Source organism: Sus scrofa, chromosome 8 (assembly GCF_054392235.1).
Source record: "Sus scrofa isolate SSC_HxYL_T2T_F1_AM1 chromosome 8, Sscrofa_HxYL_maternal_Yorkshire_Landrace_v2.0, whole genome shotgun sequence".
Taxonomy (NCBI): domain Eukaryota; kingdom Metazoa; phylum Chordata; class Mammalia; order Artiodactyla; family Suidae; genus Sus; species Sus scrofa.
In genome coordinates, this window is record NC_139390.1 from 61,092,787 (window position 1) to 61,116,283 (window position 23,497).

The 23,497-nt window shown below is 41.3% G+C and overlaps 1 protein-coding gene and 1 long non-coding RNA gene across 49 annotated transcripts in view; one reads left to right on the forward strand and one right to left on the reverse strand.

Annotated features, from left to right (window-relative positions):
• Positions 1–942: 942 nt before the first annotated feature.
• CLOCK (clock circadian regulator) overlaps positions 943–23,497 on the reverse strand; it is a 121,364-nt gene continuing 98,809 nt past the window's right edge. For 19 of the 48 annotated variants that reach the window (XM_021101333.2, XM_021101324.2, XM_084972271.1 and 16 more), the window contains 7 exons: positions 21,881–21,981; positions 21,313–21,402; positions 18,383–18,535; positions 17,336–17,545; positions 16,339–16,544; positions 11,603–11,912; positions 943–8,439 (listed from right to left, as the gene is read on the reverse strand). In XM_021101333.2, the coding sequence (XP_020956992.2) occupies positions 8,275–8,439; positions 11,603–11,912; positions 16,339–16,544; positions 17,336–17,545; positions 18,383–18,535; positions 21,313–21,402; positions 21,881–21,981 (1,235 nt within the window). In that variant the 3' untranslated portion in view covers positions 943–8,274. The remainder of the gene's footprint in view (positions 8,440–11,602; positions 11,913–16,338; positions 16,545–17,335; positions 17,546–18,382; positions 18,536–21,312; positions 21,403–21,880; positions 21,982–23,497) is intronic. The other 29 variants (XM_084972284.1, XM_021101326.2, XM_084972283.1 and 26 more) reach the window with 3 other exon arrangements.
• On the forward strand, positions 10,778–13,061 carry LOC146400810 (uncharacterized). Its single transcript, XR_014812545.1, has 2 exons — positions 10,778–11,970; positions 12,024–13,061. It is a non-coding gene; the product is annotated as an uncharacterized LOC146400810 (long non-coding RNA).

A 23,497-nucleotide genomic window follows, 5' to 3' on the forward strand; every position in this document is an offset into this window, starting at 1 on the left:
AGTTCATAACTTTGCAGTCTGTCAAAGCCATCTTAATATTTATAGACCAGTTTCTAAAGTGGATACAAAGAACAGAGCCTAACATTGTTCTAAGCACTGTCTTAACCTTCACACCATTTTGTGAAGGAGAAGGTATCTAAGAGAAGTTAAAAAGTAACTCACCCAGGCTTACATGGTAGAGCAGGAGGTCAAACCAGACAGGTTAGTCTCTATTAGATTAGAGACTAATCAGTGATTATGGTCAAGGCTGTCTTACTTTATTGTGGCAACTTGAGAAATCACTAGCATTTGAAAATCAGAATATTCTAACTTGAATGCTAATTATATTCCATCCAGACAGCATAACTGCCTTCTCCCAGCCTGATACGTTCTGTTGCCATAGGCAGTAACACTGCTGTCAGCTGCAGGTTTGATCCTTGGCCTTGCCCTGTGGGTTAAGGATCCCACGTTGCTGTGGCTGTGGTGTGGGCTGGCTGCTGTAGTTCTGATTCAACCCCTAGCCTGGCAACTTTATATGCAGCACTAGCAGCCCTAAAAAGACAAAAAAAAAAGAAAGTCATTTTTTAAGAAACTTTAGGAAGTTCTCTACCATGGAAAGTATGTATTACAGGGTGAAAAACAAAACATCCATAGGAATAAAGCAGCGTTAAGTCTCCACACTACACTGTCATTTTCTGCAGTGAAGTGCCCATAATCCTTCGAGGAATTTTACATCCTTTTTTGTCCTTGTTAGCAAGTAGCTAGTATCACAGGCGGCCTGGTCCCAGCATTGGAGGCGCAGGGCTAAAGTTAAGGTGACAGCACAGCTTCCCGAGGCCCCACCACCTCAGAACTGGATCCAACTCCTCAGAGAACTTGGCAGCACAGACCTTAGCTACCAGGTAAAAACTGCTGATACAATCCTACTCCACTGCTGAATAAAGGAAAGGAAATGGTCATGGGTAGTGATTTTAAAATATTTAATATTCTTCAAAATCCAAAATAATGTGGTTCTTACAAGTTATGTACCACACGAAGCAGGTATTATTTTGAGAAACGCAGGGGATCCTGGAAAACAGCACTGAGGTATTTATTTTTAAAACTGTACAAGGAGAGACAGTCTAAATTTAGTCATTTTACATTTTACAAAAGAAACTCAAATGCTCCTGCTTGGCTCTTTTGCTGTCATTTTAGGTTCTGAAAACATTACAAGAGTCTGTGGGAAAGAGCAGTATAATAGTACATGTAGTTTAAAACTGCACATCATCACCTGGAAAAATGATGCTACAGCAAGAGCCTGAGTGGAGGCAGGCTGGTAACACGTGTACTTCTTCTCAAAGGGCAGCTGTGAGAAGCAGGTGCGCCAATTGTAACACCAAATTAAAATAGCAATATTGGTAACAAAATGATCCACATTTTATACAGTATCCCATTTCCAAACACAGCTCATGAAAATCAGGAGAACCTAAAATAGCACCGTTGAAACCAGTCACTATCCCATCGTGCTTCTGTGCAGTTCAGGATCGGGTTGAAGATGTTACTTGGAAACTGTCAGTCTTGTTTTCGCAGATCAATTTGGATTTCAACTGAATGCTTGCTTTAGGAAAACTAGGTATTCTTACCTAGTATCGGTCAGCCACGTATATGTAGCTCCACCCTTTCTGGAGGAAGGACAGGCTCTAATTTTAACTGAGAAACCAAAACCAAGCATTAAGGACCCATCAGTGTCAAGAGGAAGCACACTAAGAACCACACAGAACACTGGAAAGAGTGGTATCTGTTTTCACAACTACCACCTGATGTTAACAATGAAAAATTTACAGGAATAAACTTTTTTGCCCTAACTGGTTTCAATACAGCACTGAATTTAACTCGTCTTTGGGCTTCAGTCTCTACATAATGTGCAAAAGGCTACACCAAGGGCTGTCCCCAACTTACCCCACAACAAGACACATTCAGGACAATTCTAGGATGTCGGTGACAGCTGTTCTGGCTGACATCTATGAAGGAAGAGATGTTTCCTAGCCAAAATTTATTTCTTCTTGATGATGATAGCCTAGTTACATAATACATCAATCTGAATACAGCTTTTCCTACATTTTAACTCTTTAGTACTCGCACAACCATTGCCAGCAGTGGATCTGGACCAGTACCAGCCAACTCAAAACACATCATAAAACATCTGAATGGCATTTTTAAAATGATGTCAGTTTGTTTCCTCAGAAATTTAAATGCATAATCTGAAAACATCACATCTTCAATTTAGTCCTTAGGGTGAAGAAATATTTTTTACATCATTAAATCCAACTTGTGGTTGATACATTTTAACTACCATTCTCTAAAGGATCCCAAAGCTAGTGTGTGCTCTGTACCTGGCCTGTGGGACTCAAAAGCTCTGGGCGCCCTAAGGAGTTGAATTCTGTTCTAATGCAGACCTGCACAAGTGCCCTCAAATGTCTAGGTTCCAAATGGTCCAACCCTGCTTTGTTGGACCGTGTGCCATGTATGAAGGTTTGGTTTGGCTTTTGTTTTTAAAGGACCAAGCAACACGACACTATAAAGACAGGAAACTTTTTTTGCAGGCAAGTTTGCAGTGTGCGTACACCATTCCACTTGTATTTAAGGACTTCAGATGAACTTGAAATTAATACAGATATGATAGTGATGGCCATTAGAAGATGCTGATTGTTTTAATAATATGTTCCCAGATGGGTGAAACAGGGAACATTTGCCATGGCTTCTGTCACACTGGCCTCTGGCTGTGTTGGGAAAGCTACCATATAAAAATGCCCATAAAATAGAAAAGGCAGCAAGTGAAACCAGAAAAAGGCTGGAGCTAAATGAAGCAGATTTGAAAGGAGTTACCTTTACTTTCTCTGAGCTAAGTTGAGAAACACATGGGCACCTGGATTGGGCTCCACTGCTGCCCTGAACACACATGGATGGCCACGGAGAAGTGTCCCCAGCCCAGGGACATGGCCACAGAGGGGCGTCACCAGCCCAGGGACAGCCCCAGGTAAGGAGAGCCGGTCCTCTAAGGAGAAGTACAAGGCAGAACAAAACAAACCACGATTAAATACATGACACTGTGAAATAACTCTGATGAGAAAACAGAACACAAAGATATTTAAAAATATAAATAAATATATTTAGCCATTTTTATTCAAGAAACCCAGAGAACTGCTCTCAAAGCAATTGCTTCTTTAAAAACCACTTTCTAAATTCTCTCATAAATACTATTTTGATTGTCACTTAATGCAGCACCTCAGTGTTTGCTGGTGGTGGTGATGGAATTTTACTTAATGACATCTCTTCATAAACTACATTCTATTTCACTAAAGAACGTTTCCATAGGAAAGCCCAGGCAGCTTACAAAACATAGTTACTCAAAAACAACCTGCAAAGTATTGTTTTATTTAAGAAAAACAAGGAATGTAGTGTTAAATTATGACATGGGGAAAAAAGTATGCAAAACAGTCACATGGAAAGAAACTTAGTTTTTCATGATCCACGTTTACTTAATTTCTGTGAGCTGTTCAATACTGTTTTAAATATCCTGAATTAATAGCTATACCAACAAAATCCATCCCCAGTGTTTCCACAGGAGATGTTAAGACCAATTTTTTCCTGTTTTTTTCAACGAAAGTAGTCTTTCTAAAGTCATTTTTGTGCAAAAATGTTACAAGAGCAATTCAAATGGCAACACTGAAACGACATGCCAACATTTCAGCGCACATTTAAAACACCCAGAGTAATTCTTGAAATTATTATATTCTAAAATCTTACTACCAACCACTTTAGGATAGTTGTACACATCTATTCACACTGATGCAGTTTTCCCAGACCTTTGAAAACAAACAGGCTCAATGGTCTCTTTTGGTGTCCACACAATAGATAGGCAGCATAGGTTTACAATAGTGTCTGAACAGAACCAGGCATCTACAGTCTCAACTCCCTCACATTCAAGACAAAAGTCCAAGTTCATTTGGCTACCTTGCAGTCACTCCTCTAAACCTACTATGGTTCACTGGATCTAAACATTTCTCAGAAATGTCATTTAAAATTTTCATCTAAGTGATGATTTGGGGACCCTTCAGAAATGGTAATATCTAAGATAATAAGCTTTATCAAAATGAATAATTACAATAAAGTGCTTGTTACCTTTTAAAATGATGCTCTTAGACTGTGGTGTGCTGTTTGCGAAGTGTGTGCGATTCCTATAGGAAGGATCCCCGGGCATGAGAGTCGGGGCTTCTCACCTGTCTCAGGAGCAGCAGCACTGGCTGGGGGCTGGGGCTGGCCGCAGCCCCAGTGCGGAGGCTATGCTAATGCTATATGGCAAAGGGGACCTGGATTCCAGGGCAGGAGGCGTGCGAAGGGTTCCTACTGTATTGAGTTATATACAAATATATTAAATATGCTATAAAAATAGTCAGCTCTTTTCCTTTGCTATTATTCAGAAGCTCCTTTTAGAAGAATGCTTACCCGCCCCAAACAAAAGACTTGTTTCCAATCACGATAAAAATGGCAAGTGCCTTATGTGCTGTTTCCTTCCCTCCGTTTAAACATTCCAGTCAGCTTATTCCTGGCTAGACTCAGCAATAACAACATCCAGTGTTTCCACCTCTTCCAACACTGACTCCTGAGGAACTGAGAACAGGGGCACAGATATTGGAAGGGTTATGGACTTGAGTGAGTTTACACAAATATTTGTCAATAAACTTCTGATCACTAAAGAAATAGGAAAAAAAAAGTAGAAATGAGCAAAACTACAGCAAAATGCTATTTGTAGCCCACTTTAAAAAAGTTTACCTCAATGTAGTGGAAACATTTTAAAACATGCTGAGTAGTATCCAGTTTAAACTAATTCTCACCTGTCTGTAGGGCAGGCAAACAGCTGCCAGAAAGGCCCCTTCCGAAGGCTTCCTGAGCAAAGGTTCATCTCCTTTCACCACACAGAGACCCCTGCAGAGCTGCCCTGCCTGGGGCCTGGCTCACACAGATGGCTTTAAGGCAATTACTGAAGAACTCAAATAACATCTTGACTACCCTGCACTGAGTATCCTCTGACACACTCCTCAAAGTCACTGGCATCCTCTGACTAGTACATTCCTAAACCACGTTGAAGTGATAACGCAAAGCACAGGACTCCAATTACCCCCTCAACTCAGGACAGAGCTGGGAGACGACTGACTGGACTGACTGACTTGTAGCCCTCATCCCCCATGTTTACTGTTCTGCAAATATTTTCACTGAAATGAAGTACTCGAGGGTCTTGGTTCTGGTCTGACAACTTCTGGCAGCAACTTCATGAAGCCTTGTAGTGCTCACTGGTAGTTGTTAAAACCCAGTGCCCACACAGTGCAAAGAAGATAACTGCAGGACAGCCAACAGCTACCGCCCAGAACAGTGATACTGTGGTTTTTTTTTTGTTTTGTTTTGTTTTTTTTAAGAAAAGCTGAATGTCTATGAGAATAAAGCAGAGGGAAGTAAGATTTTTAAGTAACTGAAAGGTGCTCCTATTTGGTATTTTTTCATGACTTAGATTGGGAATTTTAATGAACAACTTTGGCTACAGAAATGAATGAAATCAGGCAGCAGCTGGGTCTTCATTGACACCTCCAGTCTCCACCTGTGGGGGTGTGAGGGGGAGCTCTGTAACCAGAGGGCCAGGGGAACAGGAGGAAGAAAGCCATGCGAAGAGGCAAAAAAAGCAAAGCGGCTAGCTGCTCTTCAAAACGCAGCAACCAGGTCTAAGCAAGAACAAACACAAAATAACCTGTCCCGAGGAACAACAAGAATTATAAAGCAAACTCCTGTCTAATTTTCTTCCCTAGTATTGTGAGGATGACAATACTCAAAAGGTCTGGCAGAGGAGACGGTGAACCAACCGTCTAGAGGTAGGTTTACCTCGTGGCTTGGCTTATGCTTGGCGTGTGTTGACCTGAACACGGTGCTCACGGCTCCAGCTTTCTTTTTACCTACGGGACTCAGGAGACACTGGGGGATTTAACAGTTCTTCGTGTCGCTTGTGTGCTGAATCTGCATCACTGCATACCACCACTAAGCAAACGAGGCACAACCCAGAAACACACGGAGAGGCATAGGTAAGAGGCGACTCGAAGGGGGAAAGGCTGCTGTGTGTGTCTGTGGCAGCCGTGTGTCCACGTGCGAATACGCACAAAGCACATGCTCACTTTGACTCTAGCCTTGACATTCATGAGAAAGTCAACACCCTCTTTCAATGATCACTTAGCTAGAAGAGGAGTCCTTGATATGTAATTACTGACTGGCATCTAGTGACACTCCTTTTATAGAGAGTAGGTACCAACTTTCTTTGGTCGTTTTCTTTTCAGCATTAATTTTCTAGTTTAAGTGTGGCCAGGTATGGTTTCCCACAGAAAGACAAAGTCCATCCCTTAAGGTTAATAGTAAAGCTGAGGACAGAAAAGTCTTAATGGACTGACACCCTCCCCACTCCGCTGTTATGCAGCAACTCCATATTAGGTTATTTTCATTGTTCAAAACCTTTTCTGCTTAACAACCTTAATTCTGTCATACATTCTCTTTTAAGGTCAGTTTTGATTTATTACGGCTTGCTTTAGTAAGCTTGCCTTTCCTCAATCATTTTTGATATTCTAATAAGATAGTTTCCCATTAATTTTTCTTTGTTCTGTAATTATAATTATTAGTACCATAAAATATATAATTTTTGTAATGTATGCAGTTCTGGTTGGAACTTACTACCTGTATAATATGATACTGCCGCCAGCTGAAATCTTAGTTCACGTTTATGAAGCATGTGAGCTAAAATATTCTAGGGTTGCAGTGAAGAGAAAGCCAATTTCTACTTCTTTTTTCTTTGTAGGATGTTAAGGTCATACTGAGCAAATAGTTACTAGTAATTTCTAAATGATTACACAGCTTTAAGAAAAATGCTGATTTAGGAAAATAATTTTGTGATCATATGAATAACTCCGAGAGTGTCATTAGGATGTCACCTTTTATTTCAAAATTCCTTGAACCTCTAAACTAAGAGGCTCAAACAGTCTTCACAGGAACTTAATGGCACTGACATCCACATGCTATTAAAAATGTACTAAGATTTCCAAACTGCTACTGAAACCAGACAATGAGTTCAAGATGGTGAATTCTCACCTGAATCAAAATCAAGGCACTATGGGTTTTTTTTTTCCGCTCAAATAACCCTGAATCATATCTAAAAGAAGCATTAAAACTGTGAAGAATAAAAAGATTCCAACAAATCCTAAAAGTTAAAATTCCCACCAGTGAGAATGCTAAAAAGTGCCTAAAATATTTTGTGTGCAAATTTTACTCTTCTAACTGAAACATTCTTGAAATTACTTTCAGGCTTGTTGAAAACCATTTACACAACTATTTCCACTATAAACTAGATCAAAATATGTGATCAAACCTCCCAACTATCTGAAAACAGTGCAAATCCTATTTGCAAACATAATTGAAAAATAATGAAACGAGGGATATTTCTGAGTAACTTGAAGATCCTGTTTCAAATCATTTAACCTGAAAAAACATCCATCTCCAGCAGCACATCACACCTCCCTGAACAAACTGAGACGTCGCAGCCAAAGCAGGAACAGAAAGCCCTGTGCCAGGGACAACACACCCAACACGACTGTGCTGCGAACAGGAGGGGAGACAGAGGCTCTATCAGTTTGCATGAGGCATCAGAATCTAGGGAAATGTACGCACATCTCGGAGGAGACAATCTCTGCATGCAGCATACGAAATGTTTTGCTTTCTGTCCTTTTATCCAGACATATACATACTATTGTTTTTACAGCATCTGTACACAGAGAACGTAAAGCTACACGGCTCTGAAATGAATTATGATTCCATCACGGCCTCACTGTAAGCAAAGCCCTGATGGGGCAGCGCTGCGTCCTCCCACACGTGAACACAGGCACAGAACCACCAAGTCACTGTCAGGGCCTTTCTGATTCACCGCAGGTCACGTTTCATAGCTGAGCTTCTTAACGTTTGGCAACATACTCTTCTTCCAGCAAATGATTTCTGGGCAAGTACAGCAGGGGGAGAACTGGCTGTGGCCCCCCGCCCCCATCCCCTCCCGCTGGCCGCCATCTGACACACACCTGCAGCACGAGGCAGCGTCCTCCCTGCTAACAAACTCCAGGAGCTAGAACACTCAATACTGCAATCTCATGAAACCGCTGGAACTTTCCATCCCATTCTCAGATCATCTGAGCAACTGCAAGGCCCTTCTAGCTGGAGGGCACAGAGGATGCGCCGACACTACTGCGGCTGAACCTTGGAAGGGTCGGTCAGAGCATCAGTCCTGTGCCGACTCAGCTGCTGCTGCTGCTGCTGGTGTGACTGAGGGAAAGGGCTCTGCTGCAGGGGAAATGCAGCAGAGAGGATCAGCTGAGCTGAGGGGCTCCCCCGGAGCAACCTGGAAGTCTGAACACACAAATGGATTAGGCATCACCATGGGACCACCAGACACACCGGCCACACTGAGAGCTACTCAAGCTACCCACTCTCCACAGGGACAAGATCTGTCCCAAAGTTTTGCTTTCTCATGTAAAAATAATGTTTTGGAAAATGCTTATGAGGCTTTCCTTTTTTTTTTTTTTTTTTGTCTTTTGTCTTTTTAGGGCCACACTCATGGCATACAGAGGTTCCCAGGCCAGGGGTCGAATCAGAGCCGCACCTGCCGGCCTACACCTCAGCTACAGTTACACGGGATCTGAGCCACTTCTGCGACCTACACCACAGCTCATGGCAACTCGGGATCCTTAACCCACTGAATGAAGCCAGGGATGGAACCCATATCCTCATGGAGACTGGTCAGGTTCTTAACCCACCGAGCACAACGGGAACTCACTTTTGTTGGTGTTTTTTTTGGGTGGGGGAGAGCTCAGTCACAAAATAAGGATACTCACAGTACCTCCCACACTGGGCTTTTATAAAGATTACATATTTACATTACTATTATTTAAAAGTACCATAAAAATGAGGGCAAAACTAGAGACTTATGTCCTATATAGTGTGTGAAGTAACACAGGAAAAAACAAAACAGGGCACACAGTCTGAAGTCAGGAGCCCTGGATTTGAGTCTTGCTCTTGCTCTGGCCCTTTCTCAGCTGTGTGGCCTTTGACAAAAATCAACAATGTGTGCGCCTCAGTTTCTTTTGCCTAATTTCTCTTGGAGATATAAAGGAGACAAGCCAAAAGAAAGTGGATTTTTAAAATGAAAGTCTTTCCTCACCACTGACAATCTATCTGGATGCACCTGTGATGGGGGATGTCTGCAAATGTCTATGAAGGACACTTTTGCATGTATGCACATGCACACACACACGCAAACAGATCTTTGAATCTTAGAGGTGATAAGCTTTGCTAAAGAACTGAGAACTTTTCTTTTTCTCTTTGTTATTAGGAAAAGCTTTTGTAAGATAAAGAACTCAGGGTATTTATAACCTACAAGGGAGGTACGTTTTGGAACTAGGAGTTATTACATCATCAGGAAAGACAATTTGTGTATTTCTCTTTCTATATGAGTGTATTTCCAAAGGGTATTGCCTATATTATTTCTTTAGTGGTCCCGAGTCTTGGAATTTTTTTTTAAAAGTGGAAGAAAAGAGAACTTCATTCTTTTAAGGTCTCTCCCTCATTCCCTGTGTGACTCAGAACACCGAGAGGGTAAGGCGAATCCCTTCCCTTTCTAAGAGTTTGCTTCCATTTCACTGACTACATTTCCCTTAGATAATAGTGTATAACCTTTTATAAATTCTGGTCATTAATTCATTTCTAACAATAGCTAACTCAGTCATTAATGGCTGCACTATAGGCTTAAGGTCTAAGGGACTGGGCTGTATGACTCTCAGAGATATTTAAGCAACTATCCTGTTTTAGTTTTCAAAAGTCGCCAAGGTAAGAATTATATTTGCATCAGAACACCAATGGTGATATATTAACACTGTGTTTATACAGAATATGAGGATACAGAATAATACTTGAAACTCCTACTCACACGATATCTTGCGTAACTTTAAAAATGAGGATAAAGGAATTCCCATCGTTTGTTTCGTAGTTAATGAATCCAGTTAGGAACCACGAGGTTGCCAGTTCGATCCCTGGCCTTGCTCAGTGGGTTAAGGATCCGGCGTTGCCATGAGCTGTGGTGTAGATTGCAGATGTGGCTTGGATCCCGCGTTGCTGTGGCTCTGGCGTAGGTAGGCGGCTATAGCTCTGATTCGACCCCTCGTCTGGGAACCTCCATATGCCTCGAGTACGGCCCTAGAAAAGGCAGAAAGACAAAAAAAAAAAAAAAAAAAAAAAAAAAAAGAATAAGGCCTGGAGTACCTGCAACGGTGCCAGGCTTAGCCTACACTCAAGACTGCTGCTCTCTTAGGCCGGTAGGGAAAACGCTTGGCTTCCAAATGCCAGAATCTGCACTGTGGGCCCCCAAATGAGAGCACTGAGGGCTATAAATTTATCCTGATTTCCTTGCGAGGGCCCCATTCTAGGTGACTCTGTTCAGTAGCCTTTGGATAAGGAGACTCTGTCTGATACACCCCCATGAGATCTGTGTCTGCACTCTGGTTAATCCCAGTGTCTCACACTCACCAAGAGGTCATAACTGACAGCCAGCCAGGTATGCTGGCTCACACCACACTCAGAGATTTACATGCATCTCTTGGCCATGGGCTATGAACTATTAGCACCTCCACATGACAGATGAGGAAACTGAATTTGAGCAGGTGAAGTGATCCATCAGGTCACACAGCTGGAGGTGCAGCAGTGACTGGATGTCATGGCAGCCTATGCCTCCACAATATTTCTGACAGTAACTTATATCTAAAAATCATTACAAAACTGAATCCAATAAAATCACTTAAGATTATGTCTATGCTATTTTTTATTTATTTTTTAAAATTAATTTTTTTTTTTTGTCTTTTTGCCATTTCTTGGGCCGCTCCCACAGCATATGGAGGCTCCCAGGCTAAGGGTCTAATCAGAGCCATAGCCGCCAGCCTACACCAGAGCCACAGCAACGTGGGATCCAAGCCGAGTCTGCAACCTATACCACAGCTCACGGCAACGCCGGATCCTTAACCCACTCATCAAGGCCAGGGATCGAATCTGCAACCTCATGGTTCCTAGTCGGATTCGTTAACCACTGAGCCACGAATGGGAACTCCTATACTATTTTTTTAAAAAATCCCTTTCAATACTTCTGCCCTATGGAGAGTATAGCTTTATGGGCCACTAGGGAAAGTAAGAGAAAAAAGAAAAGTGTCTTTGCTGGGATTCCAGCAACTCTAGCCCGAGCCAAGTCTGTGTAAAAGACAATGCCTCACGTGGGCAGGAGGCAGCCACATGTTCCATGCAGCAGTTCAGATAACTGGGTGTCTCCGAGGCAGGGTGAAGTCTTCAAAAGACAGAATAAGAGAAGAAAAAACAGCCAACAAGCTTCCGGTCTTTGTAGAAACTGAACTTGTACAATAACCATTTACGAATTTTTCAGATCATTTACCAAACTACCTATTCATTTAACCCCTCATTTCACTATGTGAAAGTGAACAGGTTTGGGATAGCTTCCCTCAGGAAGAATTACCTGTAAAAACTGCTGCGGTGGCTGAGGCAGCTGAGCCTGAGATGCCTGCTGAACGGAAGGCAGCGGCTGGTCCTGGGAGCTCTGCTGCTGCTGCTGCTGCTGCTGCTGCTGCTGCTGCTGCTGCTGCTGCTGCTGCTGCTGCTGCTGCTGCTGCTGCGGGACTGACAGGGCCTGTGGCTGCTGGTGTGAAGCCACAGCAGGGTAGGCAGTCACCACCGGCCCCATGAGCATGGCGCTTGGCACCATCACAGCCCCACATGCCACGGGAGCAGTGACTAATTTGGTCACAAGTTGCTGACCTTGAGAAAATCTGTTAGGAGGAGAGAGAGAAGGGCTGTCAGGAGGAGAAGGTATACGTGATAAAGGTGGTAGGTTGAACACTTCAAGTTAGACTCTTGAAAGCTACATGCTCCACTTTCAGTTCCTGTCTTTTTCTTTTTGGGCCACCGCATGACAAGTGGAGTTCCTGGGCCAGGGACCACAGCTGCAATCTACACCACACTGTGGCAATGCCCGATCCTTAACCCACTGCGCTGGCCAGGATGGAACCTGCGTCCCAGCGCTAGAGACACTGCTGATCCCAAGGTACCACAGCAGGAACTCCTGTTTCATGTTCCCTTTGGGACACCAGTGAAACAAAAATGCACAGAGCCAGATAAAATGATCACAAACAAAAATTCAAAATTTTTAAAAATACCCTCAGGCAAAAGAATGAAATCTGACCTTTTCACCATATATAAAAATTAAACTGGATTGAAGACCTAAACATAAATGTTAAAACTATGAAATTCTTTTTTTTTTTTTTTGGCTTTTCTAGGGCCGCACCCGCAGCATATGGAGGTTCCTAGGCTAGGGTCAGAATCAGAGCTGTAGCCGTCGGCCTACACCACAGCTCACGACAACGCCAGATCCTTAACCCACCGAGCGAGGCCAGGGATCAAACCTGCAAGCTCATGGTTTCTAGTCGGATTCATTAACCACTAAGCCACTACATGAACTCCAAAACTATGAAATTCTTAAAAGAAAATATAGACGGAAAGTTTCGTAACATTGGACTGGGCAATAATTGGGGATATGACACTAAAAGCAAGGCAACAAAGGAAAAAATAAATTGGAAAACAAAAATAAAAATTTTTGCATATCAGGAAGTTCCTTCCGTGGCACAGTGGGTTAAGAATCTGACTGCAGTGGCTCAGGTCTCTTCGGAGGTGTGGGTTTGATCCCCTGCCTGGCACAGCGGGTTAAAGGATCCAGCGCTGCCGCAGCTGTAATTGGGGTTCAGTTCCTAGCCCAGGAACTTCCATATGCTGTGGGTTTGGCCATAAAATGAAAAAAAAAAATTTTATGTGTGTATCAAAGAACACTAGCAACACAGTGAAAGGGCAAGTGAGAGAGTGGGAGAAAGTATTAGCAAACCATGTATCTGACAAGGGGTTAATTACTAGAAAAGACAAAGAAACCCTACAACTCAGCAACAATCTGATTAAAAAATGGCCAAGGGTCTTGAAAAGTATTTCTTCAAAGAAGATACACAAATGGTCAATAAACACATGAAAAGATGCTCAACACCACTAATCATCAGGAAACCGCAACTCCAAACCACTATGAGACACCACTTCTCCTCCATTAGGATGGTTACTACCCAAGCCAGAGAGTAACTGTGCTGACAAGGTGTGGAGGGCTGGCATCTGATCACCGTGGATAGGAACGAAGTGGCTCACCTACCAGTACAGCGACTTCAAAAAAATTGAAAATATTAACTACCATGTGATCTAGCAATTCCATTGCTGGGTATACACTCAAAAGAATGGAAAGCAGGGGCTCAGATACTTGGACACCATGGTCACAGCAGCTACTCACAACAGCAAAAGACAGCTGAACAGATCAACAAAACTGTATCTTATAAACATAATTCAAAACCAAATGATACTCTTATCAGCACGTTCTGAGTGCCCTCAGTATATAAATTCATGAAGCAGCACAGTGCTCACTGTGTTCCACTTCACTTATATTCCCCCCCTTCCCTCTTTCATATTCTTTAATAAAAAACAACAAAATAAGGATGCCTCTGAAAGGAACAATTTTATTTCTATCTGCCTTTTCTGTGAGTAAGATGATGTTTGTTTCTAAGCACTGATCACTGATGGTCAGGAAAGAGGTATGACTCCACTGCAGACTTAGCATGATACAACTGCAATGACAAACTGTTTCCAGTACGTCACTGCATTAAACTTAGCATGGACACATACCTTACATGTTCTGCAAGACAAAATAAATCTATTTTCGAATCCATGACAAATCTTAAAAATAAAATAAAATACCGTATTTTACATACTTTAAGACTAAAGTCAGTCAGTCCAAAGAAACAATATTTACAAAGTGACTTAGTCACGGAAGTGCTAAACACTAATTTCTCTGTAATATTAAGAGATTAATTTTTCAATTGCCCAAATGCCCACTGGTAAACTGTGATGAGAGTATTTTATCCGTGTCTGGCACTGAGAGATATTCTGCATCTACTCTGTACCTACACACCCTCTGCCAGCAACACCATCCTGGGCTCCTCGCCACACGCACGCAGCCAGCTGTCTAGGACCAGGCCAGGTATTTCCTTCATAAGGCTTTCCCTGACCACACTCCTCTCTCTCTCTGCTTATCTCAACTCAGAAAACTGCTTTCTCCTTCCTAAAGACCTAGTGACCATTTATCACATCAAATAATACTGATTAGTTTACTTTTCTATGTCTTTTACTAGTGTGATCTTTCTCCTGGGATAAAGCATATGCCATACTCGTCTAAGTAGGTACTCAAATGTTTGCTGAAATGTTCCCCTGGCTCAGAAAGCAGATGTCTACAAATCATTGCTAAATTATGTCCTCCAAAAGGCAGGTCAACATTCAACGTAAATGAGTGTCTCCTCAGGCTTTAAAACTCTTTATTTCTGGAGTTCCCGTCGTGGCGCAGTGGTTGACGAGTCCGACTAGGAACCATGAGGTTGCGGGTTCGGTCCCTGCCCTTGCTCAGTGGGTTAACGATCCGGCGTTGCCGTGAGCTGTGGTGTAGGTTGCAGACGCGGCTCGGATCCCGCGTTGCTGTGGCTCTGGCGTAGGCCAGTGGCTACAGCTCCGATTCGACCCCTGGCCTGGGAACCTCCATGTGCCGCGGGAGCGGCCCAAGAAATAACAACCACCACCACAACAAAAGACAAAAAGACAAAAAAAAAAAAAAAAAAAAAAAAAAAAACCTCTATATTTCTATGGAACACATTCATGATACTTCCTTTCACAAGCCAGAGCTGGAAGTTAGACTTTTTAACTTGAAGGAACTGAGTTCCAAAGAGAAGCAATGAGTTGGTCCTTGCTCTTACTGCTCCTGCAATCCTGCAGCTTCTTAACTTTCTGGAAATTAATAGGACTTTAATAAAACCTATTACACAGTCTAATACAACAGTAAGCTATTATAAAAGGGGAGCCTCACTTATACTGCACTCGAATAAGTAAAAACAAAAATTATTTAAAATAGGATTTTCAGGTCTATACAAATCCTATAGTTATTGAAAAACACCTTCCTAATATTTGAAAAAGGTATTTCTCCAAATTATCTGTTTCTAAATCAGTTATGGATGACTAAAACAAGTCCTACCTAGTGGATTTTCTACCGTTTAGTAGGCACCAGAGCTCTGAAGTCAGAAACCCAGGTCTGACTCAGACCCCCCACACCCACCCCTGGCTGCCAACTAGCTAGAGGCCCTAGACAAAGTTATTAACAACTCACTTTTTTCTTAACCAAGAAATAAAAGACCCTGACATGCTTTGGTTTTTTTTTTTTGGTTTTTTTCTGTCTTTTTGTCTTTTTCTAGGGCCACACCCGTGGCATATGGAGGTCCCAGGCTAGGAGTTTAATTGGAGCTGTCGCCTCTAGCCTAACCAGAGTCACAGCAACGCCAGATCTGAGCTGTGTCTGCGACCTAGGGCAACGCCAGATCCTTAACCCACTGAGCAAGGCCAGGGATCGAACCCGCACCTTCATGGTTCCTAGTAGGATTCGTTAACCGCTGAGCCATGACGGGAACTCCCCTGTTTTTTAAAATAAGAATTAAATGACATAATATATTTTGAGCACTTAGTACAATACTTAAAACTCAAGGAAATGAGCTACTCTTATTCCCTAACGTGTATAATACTATGGTAGTATGCACCCTAACCAATGCTGCTACACGGGAAACTCATCGGCCTCTGTATTAAAACAATTAAAGTTTTATTGTGATATGGACAAAACCCGTTATAAAACTTGTACAACAGTGTCCCATAAAACTTGGATACTATAGTATTTGTTAGCAAACTTTTGGAGATGAAACAAAATTTGCTGCTACTCTTCTATTAAAAGTCCTTAAACAATGGATACATTCTGTGTTTTTATTTCAAATTCAAGTGTGAGCAACAAATTAAAATCACATTTTTAAAAGTAAATTTATTTTATTATTATTATTTTTTTTATGGCCACACCCATAGCACATGGAAGTTCCTGGGCCAAGGACTGAATGTGAGCCACAGCTGCAGCAACACCAGATCCTTTAACCCAGTGCGCTGGGCCGGGGACTGAACCCAAGCCTCTGCAGCAATCCGAGCCGCTGCAGTTAGGTTCTTACCCCAGTAAGCCACAGCGAGAACTCCATGTACTGTTTCTTCATCCATCAATGTATTTCTCTGGAATGACTAGTGCAAGGTGACACCTACCTCATCTGTCTGTCCTGAGGGAACGCAGCCAGTGCAGCACTCTGGGAACTGTTCTGTGGCATGCTAGATGGAATCTGGACCATGCTGCTGGCCGCCGGCTGAGAAATCACCATGGTGTTGTACAGTGGGGCCGTCAGAGTGCCCTGCGTCTGACTAGGGAGAGATGTCTGTTGACTGTGCCCGCTCAGAACGTTTTGTTGACTCTGCTAGAGAAGAGAAGATTTTACAGATAAATTACCTGAAGAAAATGTATTCAGGAAATAGGCTTCTACTACTCATCGTTCTAACAATAGCTGACTTGACAGAAAAAGAAATGGCAGAACACATTACTCTGGAAGAAAGCTAACCATCCAGGAATGACGTGTAGTAAAATGAGAATGAAGTGGTCTCCCACATCCTGCTGGAAAGTAAGCTACGACTTTAGAAAAGGAGCATGATCTCAACAGGGATGAAGAAAATATACGTGAAGGCTTTCAGTCAAACGCCCAAGGTCAGAGACTGACATTAGACATTTGAAGTCTGGGTTTACATAGATTCACGTGCCAAACGATACAGTCTCCACATGTGGTAACCTAAGTCCTGGCCAGCCTCTTGCAAGTCAAACTTGTTTTTAACACAGAGAAGTAGTCTCTGTGTTCATTTTAAGCAAACTGCAAAATTTTTAAAATGTCAAAATCTTGAAAGCACTTAATATTCAACAATTCCTATTCAACAATTTCATAAGTTTTGTGCACAACTGCTGCACCCACAGCATGTCGAAGTTCTTGGGTCAGGGATCAAACCTGACCCGAGCCACAGGAGTGACAAGGCTGAACCCTTAATCATTATGCCAACAGGGAACTCCTACACAAATTATTTTAAGGATCACCTTCAATACTGTACTTTCGAATTATGACTATTAAAGTTTTAAATGTGGTATTGTTCAAAATGAAGGTTTATTTTTGTTTTAGCACACCACACGTTTCAATCCACAGCCCATGGTCCTCGGCCATGTTACCTGACTTGATGAATTCTGTACAGTCTGCTGCTGTATCACATGCTGAGCTGTGCTAATGGGTCCAGCATTCATTCCACTTTGAATCTGGTTATTTTGAACAACTTGGCCTTGCATACTTATAGATGTGAGCTGCTGAAGATTTGATGGATTTCCAGAAGAAAGCTGAACAGAACCAAAATTCAATCCAGGGGTTGACTGCTGTAAAAACATCTTTAAAAATAAAGAACACATTAAAATGATCTTTTTAAATTAAAAAGAATGAGTATTAAAAAAGAAAGCAAAACAGCTATAAATTAAGTTTAAAGAGCAAATATCAAGACAACTAAGTCATTCTGAATGAACAATGAGCAATAAGCAATTACTGAATAAAATGTGATACCTCACTTTCATTCTTCCAGTCACCCTCACACTATCATGTTTCCAAATTTCAGAAAAAGTATTGCAAATTTTAAAACCTTCACTTGTTTGACATTTTACATGTTGGAGATTATTGTATCAGAGACCCTAACTCAGAGCTACTCAAAGGTCTGCAGACAGGGGTGGGGGACTCGGCATCATTCATCACTAAAAAAGCATGGCATTAAACAGGAGTAGTTTTCACTTCAAGTTTCCTTTTACCAAATTCCTAGTCTCTTCAGATAAGCATAACTTTAGAGTGGCCCTGCTGCTGGACCAAAGAGACTAATTTGAATCATTCCTACTGGCATGTTATTGTAAAAAGACTGAAGACTATTTTGTAAATTCGGTAGCTACATGTACCTAAAAGTCTATGTAACATATTATTTTGCTATTATGGATTTAAACTTACTAAAAATGCAACTGAGATGACTTTAACATGGAGAAACAAGGATGTGGATGGAGACACTCTCAGAATGAATTATCTTTCGAGACTGTAAATGCAAAATCATACTGAGTATAACCAATAAGTATTTATGGAACTAAACTGATGAAATGTATCTTTGGCACCACGTGTTTCATTAAACAAGACTGTTTCCTATGAATCTAAAATGTGACAGCATGCTTTGCTTGTATTCAAATATAACCAACCTGCAGCCCTTGACCATGGACCATTTGAAGTTGTTCCTGAATTTTTCTTAATTCTTCTTGTTGCCGATGAATATTTGCCTCTATCATCCGTGTCCGTTGCTCCAACTGGTCTTTCAGATGCTGCATGGCTCCTAACTGAGCTGAGAACTGAAACTGAAGTATTGTGAATGGAAAAAGTGTAAAATCTCTGAGAAGCACTTCTCCCAGTTGTACACGGTGAAGCTAAGCAGTGTATCGTGAGATAAGAATGTTTTGCCACTTATTCATGTACTGCCTCTCAGCTCCTAAGTCACCTCTTGGCTCGGCTTTGGGACACTGGATTGGACCCTGTAAGTACAAGCAGTCCCATCAGCAGAAGATGCTGAGGGATGCCGCAAATGAGGTGCTCGTCTTTCTGGTCCTGCTGCTCTCCTTCCAGCTCTTACACCACGGGGCGCGCCCTACAGAGAATCAGCTGCGCTCCAGCCTCACTAGCATCGTAGTGGGTGGCTTCTCGGCAGGTGGTCCCACTCTCCAGCCCTGGTCCATGCACCTCAGTCAGAGTGTCTATCATCCAGTGGCTCCAGCCACAGCGGCCCCAGTAGGGCCTGATCCTCAGCCTGGCCTGGCCTGACCTGGAGGAGCAGCAGTTTAGGGGGGGCCTCCCAAGCTGCTCCTCCTTGGCTGCTCTCTACACCCAGCATCCCTACGGTCTTCAAAACTCAGAATAAAAATCTGACAGATAACCAAGCATAATATTTTTATCCTTCTTTTCACCTGAAACTGTTCTCAGACAAGTATGAAACCTAGGCTTTTTAAGACTAAGCAATTATAAATGAATGAATGCATCTGTGAATGAAAAGCACAGTTATTCTATTTCCAGAGTAAGAAAAGGTTTTCAATCTTACTAATTTGTTTCACCTGCATTCTAGGTAGCTCATTTACTACTGCTTGAAATCTAGCTACACTTGGTGACTCACCATTTCTTAAGTCTCTCTCTCTCTCTCTATATATATATATATACACACACGTATGTGTAAGTTCATTTACTTATTTCCAGGAATATTCAGTACAGGATACAGTGTAAGAGCAGAAAGAATTTCACTTTATTAGAAATCTGTCTAAATCTTGAAACTGTCTCCTACAATGCATCCAAAAGTGACAAATGCCCCTCAAAAGCTTTTTTATTACTTATCTTCAAAAGTTTGCACTGAGAATAGTGAATATTACTTTTCAAAGAATATAACTCAGGGAGTTCCCCTTGTGGCGCAGCGGAAACAAATCCGACTAGCATCCATGAGAATGCAGGTTCGATCCGTGGCCTCACTCAGTGGGTTAAGGATCTGGTGTTGCTATAGCTGTGGTGTAGGCCGGCAGCTGCAGCTCCAATTCAACCCCGGCCTAGGAACTTCCATATGTCATGGGTGCAGCCCTAAAAAGAAAACACAAAAACAAAGAATACAACTCTGACTTATGAAGATGACAGTAATCAGATCATATGTTAGAGTATACTGGGTGTGAGAAAATATTACAAATTATATTTATGCTATACTAATATAGTTTATCCTAACTAAAGTTATTTATATCTTTAGGTAAACATTCCACTGTCACCATTGAAAGGATTTCTACTAAGTGCAAATAAGAAAATAAAAATAAACACAGAATACAGAATGTTAAGAAAATCATAGAGCTAAGAAGCAAAGTGCTTGGCTTGTCATTGAAAGAAATATGAAACTTGAAACTTAACATTTTGACACAACAGATACTGTTTATTTCATGAATATATATGTTAAGAAATTCTTATTCAATATCTGTTTAGAAATTCTTATTCAGTATCTTGAGATTAATGAACTAATAATACTGAAAATATATCAAATATTTACATTAAAATCTGTTACATTTCAGAATAGAAAGCATTTGAGGACTCAATAAATAGCTGATAAAAACTACTGCAACTCCAATAACACTGTCTTCTTATAAATACCTCATACAATCATATGTTGTTAGAAGTTGAGATTATGACATTTAGGTAATTTATAACATTGTCGATATACTTGTATAAGTGTCATAATATATACTAGCTATAATTATACATGTATAATTTAAATAATCATATAAGAAAAAGGTATTTTTAGAAAAATATTGTTTTTACCTATTGTTAACTATCACTATTTGAAACGAAGATACTGTTAAAGTTAATTTAAGATTATTTTTAGTACAACTTATTAGTATTTTTAACATGTCTAAGGTTCTGAATGAGTGAAGAATCATAAATTAAAAGTCACAACGTTATAATCAAACATGTGGCTTCTGTAATACCTCCCCTCTGTCATGCTAGTTTTTGTATTGAGGCCTCCTGTGGGACTCAGTTCCAGCAACAATTCCTCCAGAAAGTCCTCTTTCACTTCTTTAGGCCACATGAAGTATCCATCTAACATGCTCTTATCTCAGTCTTTTATCTTGAACTGACTGTGTAACACTGTATTCTAGTTGTCATTTTACCTCTAGATAATAATAAAGTCTCTTAGTAGAGATAAATTTGTACCGCCAGCACCTGTGATATCTGCTAATACAAGGAACTCAATAAATGTCCTGGATATGAACAAATGAAAAAGTACATAAATAAAATTACTCACTTCTTCCAACACCCACAGGAAGAACCAAATGAACAGCTGTATTTCACCTTTAACAGCTTACCGTCTACAGTGTTTCTCAGCAGGGATTAAGCAAGACAATTCTGTGTTGTGCACAGCTGTCATGCACCCTCAAAGACAGCATTCCTGGCCCTTGCCTACGAAAGGGCCAGTGATACCCTAACCTCACTCAGAAATATCCCCAGGTAGTCTAAATGCCCACAGGTGAGATTTACTGCATCTGTATTTTTAAAAATCTCTAGTAGCTTAAAAACAATTTGAAATTTTAAAATACTTAACTGAAACAAACAAAAATACCTGAGAGATGCCTTGTGGAACTGATACATTTGCAGCTTGAGACATCACTGGCTGTGTTAATGATTGACCAACAGACTGGGAATTTAGGGACTAGAAGCAAAATAAAAAATGATTGGGGTGACAATCACTCCCGCACACGACCACTTGCACCAGAAGCATCACCACGGCGTCTTACAAGCGAATCCCAAGCAGCCCACGCCTTTCAGGCTGCGCACCGGCATGTGCCCTCTAAGCTGGAAAGGCCTTCTCCCCACTCATCTTTTTGTCTTCCAAGGCGTCAGCCACATTACCTTGCTGGCTGGACTTCACTAAAGTGATTGGTATTTGAAATTAGATATAAAATAGCTCTAAATTATCAGCTTTTCATAACTGAATAAAATCTAACATTTTCACCTGAAAAATAATGAAAAGGATCAGTATGTCTGACAACTACTTCACAGAAAAAACCTTAAGTGTTATATATCAACAACTATTTCAAAATTTATAGAAAAGGGATAATTAATAAATGAATTTCTCAAGATTTGGGTGATTTTCCCCTTCAGTAAAACCTTCCGTCAGAAGAGCGTACCTGACCACCAAGCGAGGGCCTCCTTGGTACCATCTTCTCATGGGCTGGCAGATGCTGCCTGGGAGGGGTGCTCGTGTCTGCTGGGATCTTTGTTGGTGTTGCTGAGGTTCATCAACAAAAACAGAATAGCATTAGTACTTTAACATATACGATCTTAAAAAAACAATCTCAAAACGCATTTCAGTGGATAAAAGTGTTTTTGAGTTTTTTTAAATTATTCGATAAAAGGAAAGTCTGACAAAAAGATTAATTTTAATTACTCATTTTTTAAGGACAAAAACATTATCTGAAATAGGAAAACTTCCACTATAAAAATGGTTACCATGTTAGTAGATGCAAACTATTCCATTTAGAATGGATAAGCAATGAGGTTCTACTGTATAGCACAGACAACTCAATCCAGTCTCTTGGGAGAAACCACAATAAAAAATAATATAAGAAAAGGAATATGGGAGTTCCCGTCGTGGCGCAGTGGTTAACGAATCCGACTAGGAACCATGAGGCTGCGGGTTCGGTCCCTGCCCTTGCTCAGTGGGTCAACGATCCGGCGTTGCCGTGAGCTGTGGTGTAGGCTGCAGACGCGGCTCGGATCCCGCGTTGCTGTGGCTCTGGCGTAGGCCGGTGGCTACAGCTCCGATTCAACCCCTAGCCTGGGAACCTCCATATGCCGCAGGAGCGGCCCAAGAAATAGCAGCAACAACAACAACAACAAAAAGACAAAGGACAAAAAAAAAAAGAAAAGGAATATATACACAAATGTCTGACCAGAGCAGAATGCTGTACAACAGAAACTGGCACAACACTGTAAATCAACTATACTTTAATTCAAAATGTAAAAAAAAAGGTTACAATTCAATAGTTTAAAAAAAAAAAAAACTAGTAAAAAATAGCCTAAGGACCTGAATAGATAATTTTCTAAAGAAGATATACAGATGGACAGCCAGGATATGAAATAATACTCAATATCCTAATCATCAGGGACGTGCAAATCAAAACCATGATCAGATCACCTCTACCTCTCAACATGGCTATCATCAAAAAATCAAAAGACGAGTGTTGTCAAGAGTGTGGAGAAAGCGGAGCCCTGCACACTGTTGGTAGAGATGAGAAATGGTGCAGCTGCTGTAGAAAACAATAGATCATTTCTCAAAAAAAGTTAAAAATAGAACGACCTCCCAACAGAGGGAGTTGTGGCTCAGCAAGTTAAGAACCTAACGTAGCATCCGTGAGGATGTGGGTTCGATCCCCAGCCCCACTCCATGGATTAAGGATCCACTGTTGATGCAAGCTGGGCATAGGTTACAGATGCAGCTCAGATCCAGGGTTGCTGTGGCTGTGGTGTAGGCCAGGAGATGCAGCTCTGATTCAACTGCTAGCCTGAGAACTTCCATATGCTGCAGGTGAGGCTCTTATAAAAAAAAAAAAAAAAGAAAAAAAAAAGAACTACCATACATGATCCTGCAAACCCATATCTGAGTATTTATCCAAAGTAATTGATATCAGAATCTCAAAGAGATACTAGCACTCCAGTGTTGATGGCAGCACTATTCACAATAGCCAAGATACAGAAATGCCTGGATGTCTACCGACAGGTGAATGAACTAACCAAATGCAGTG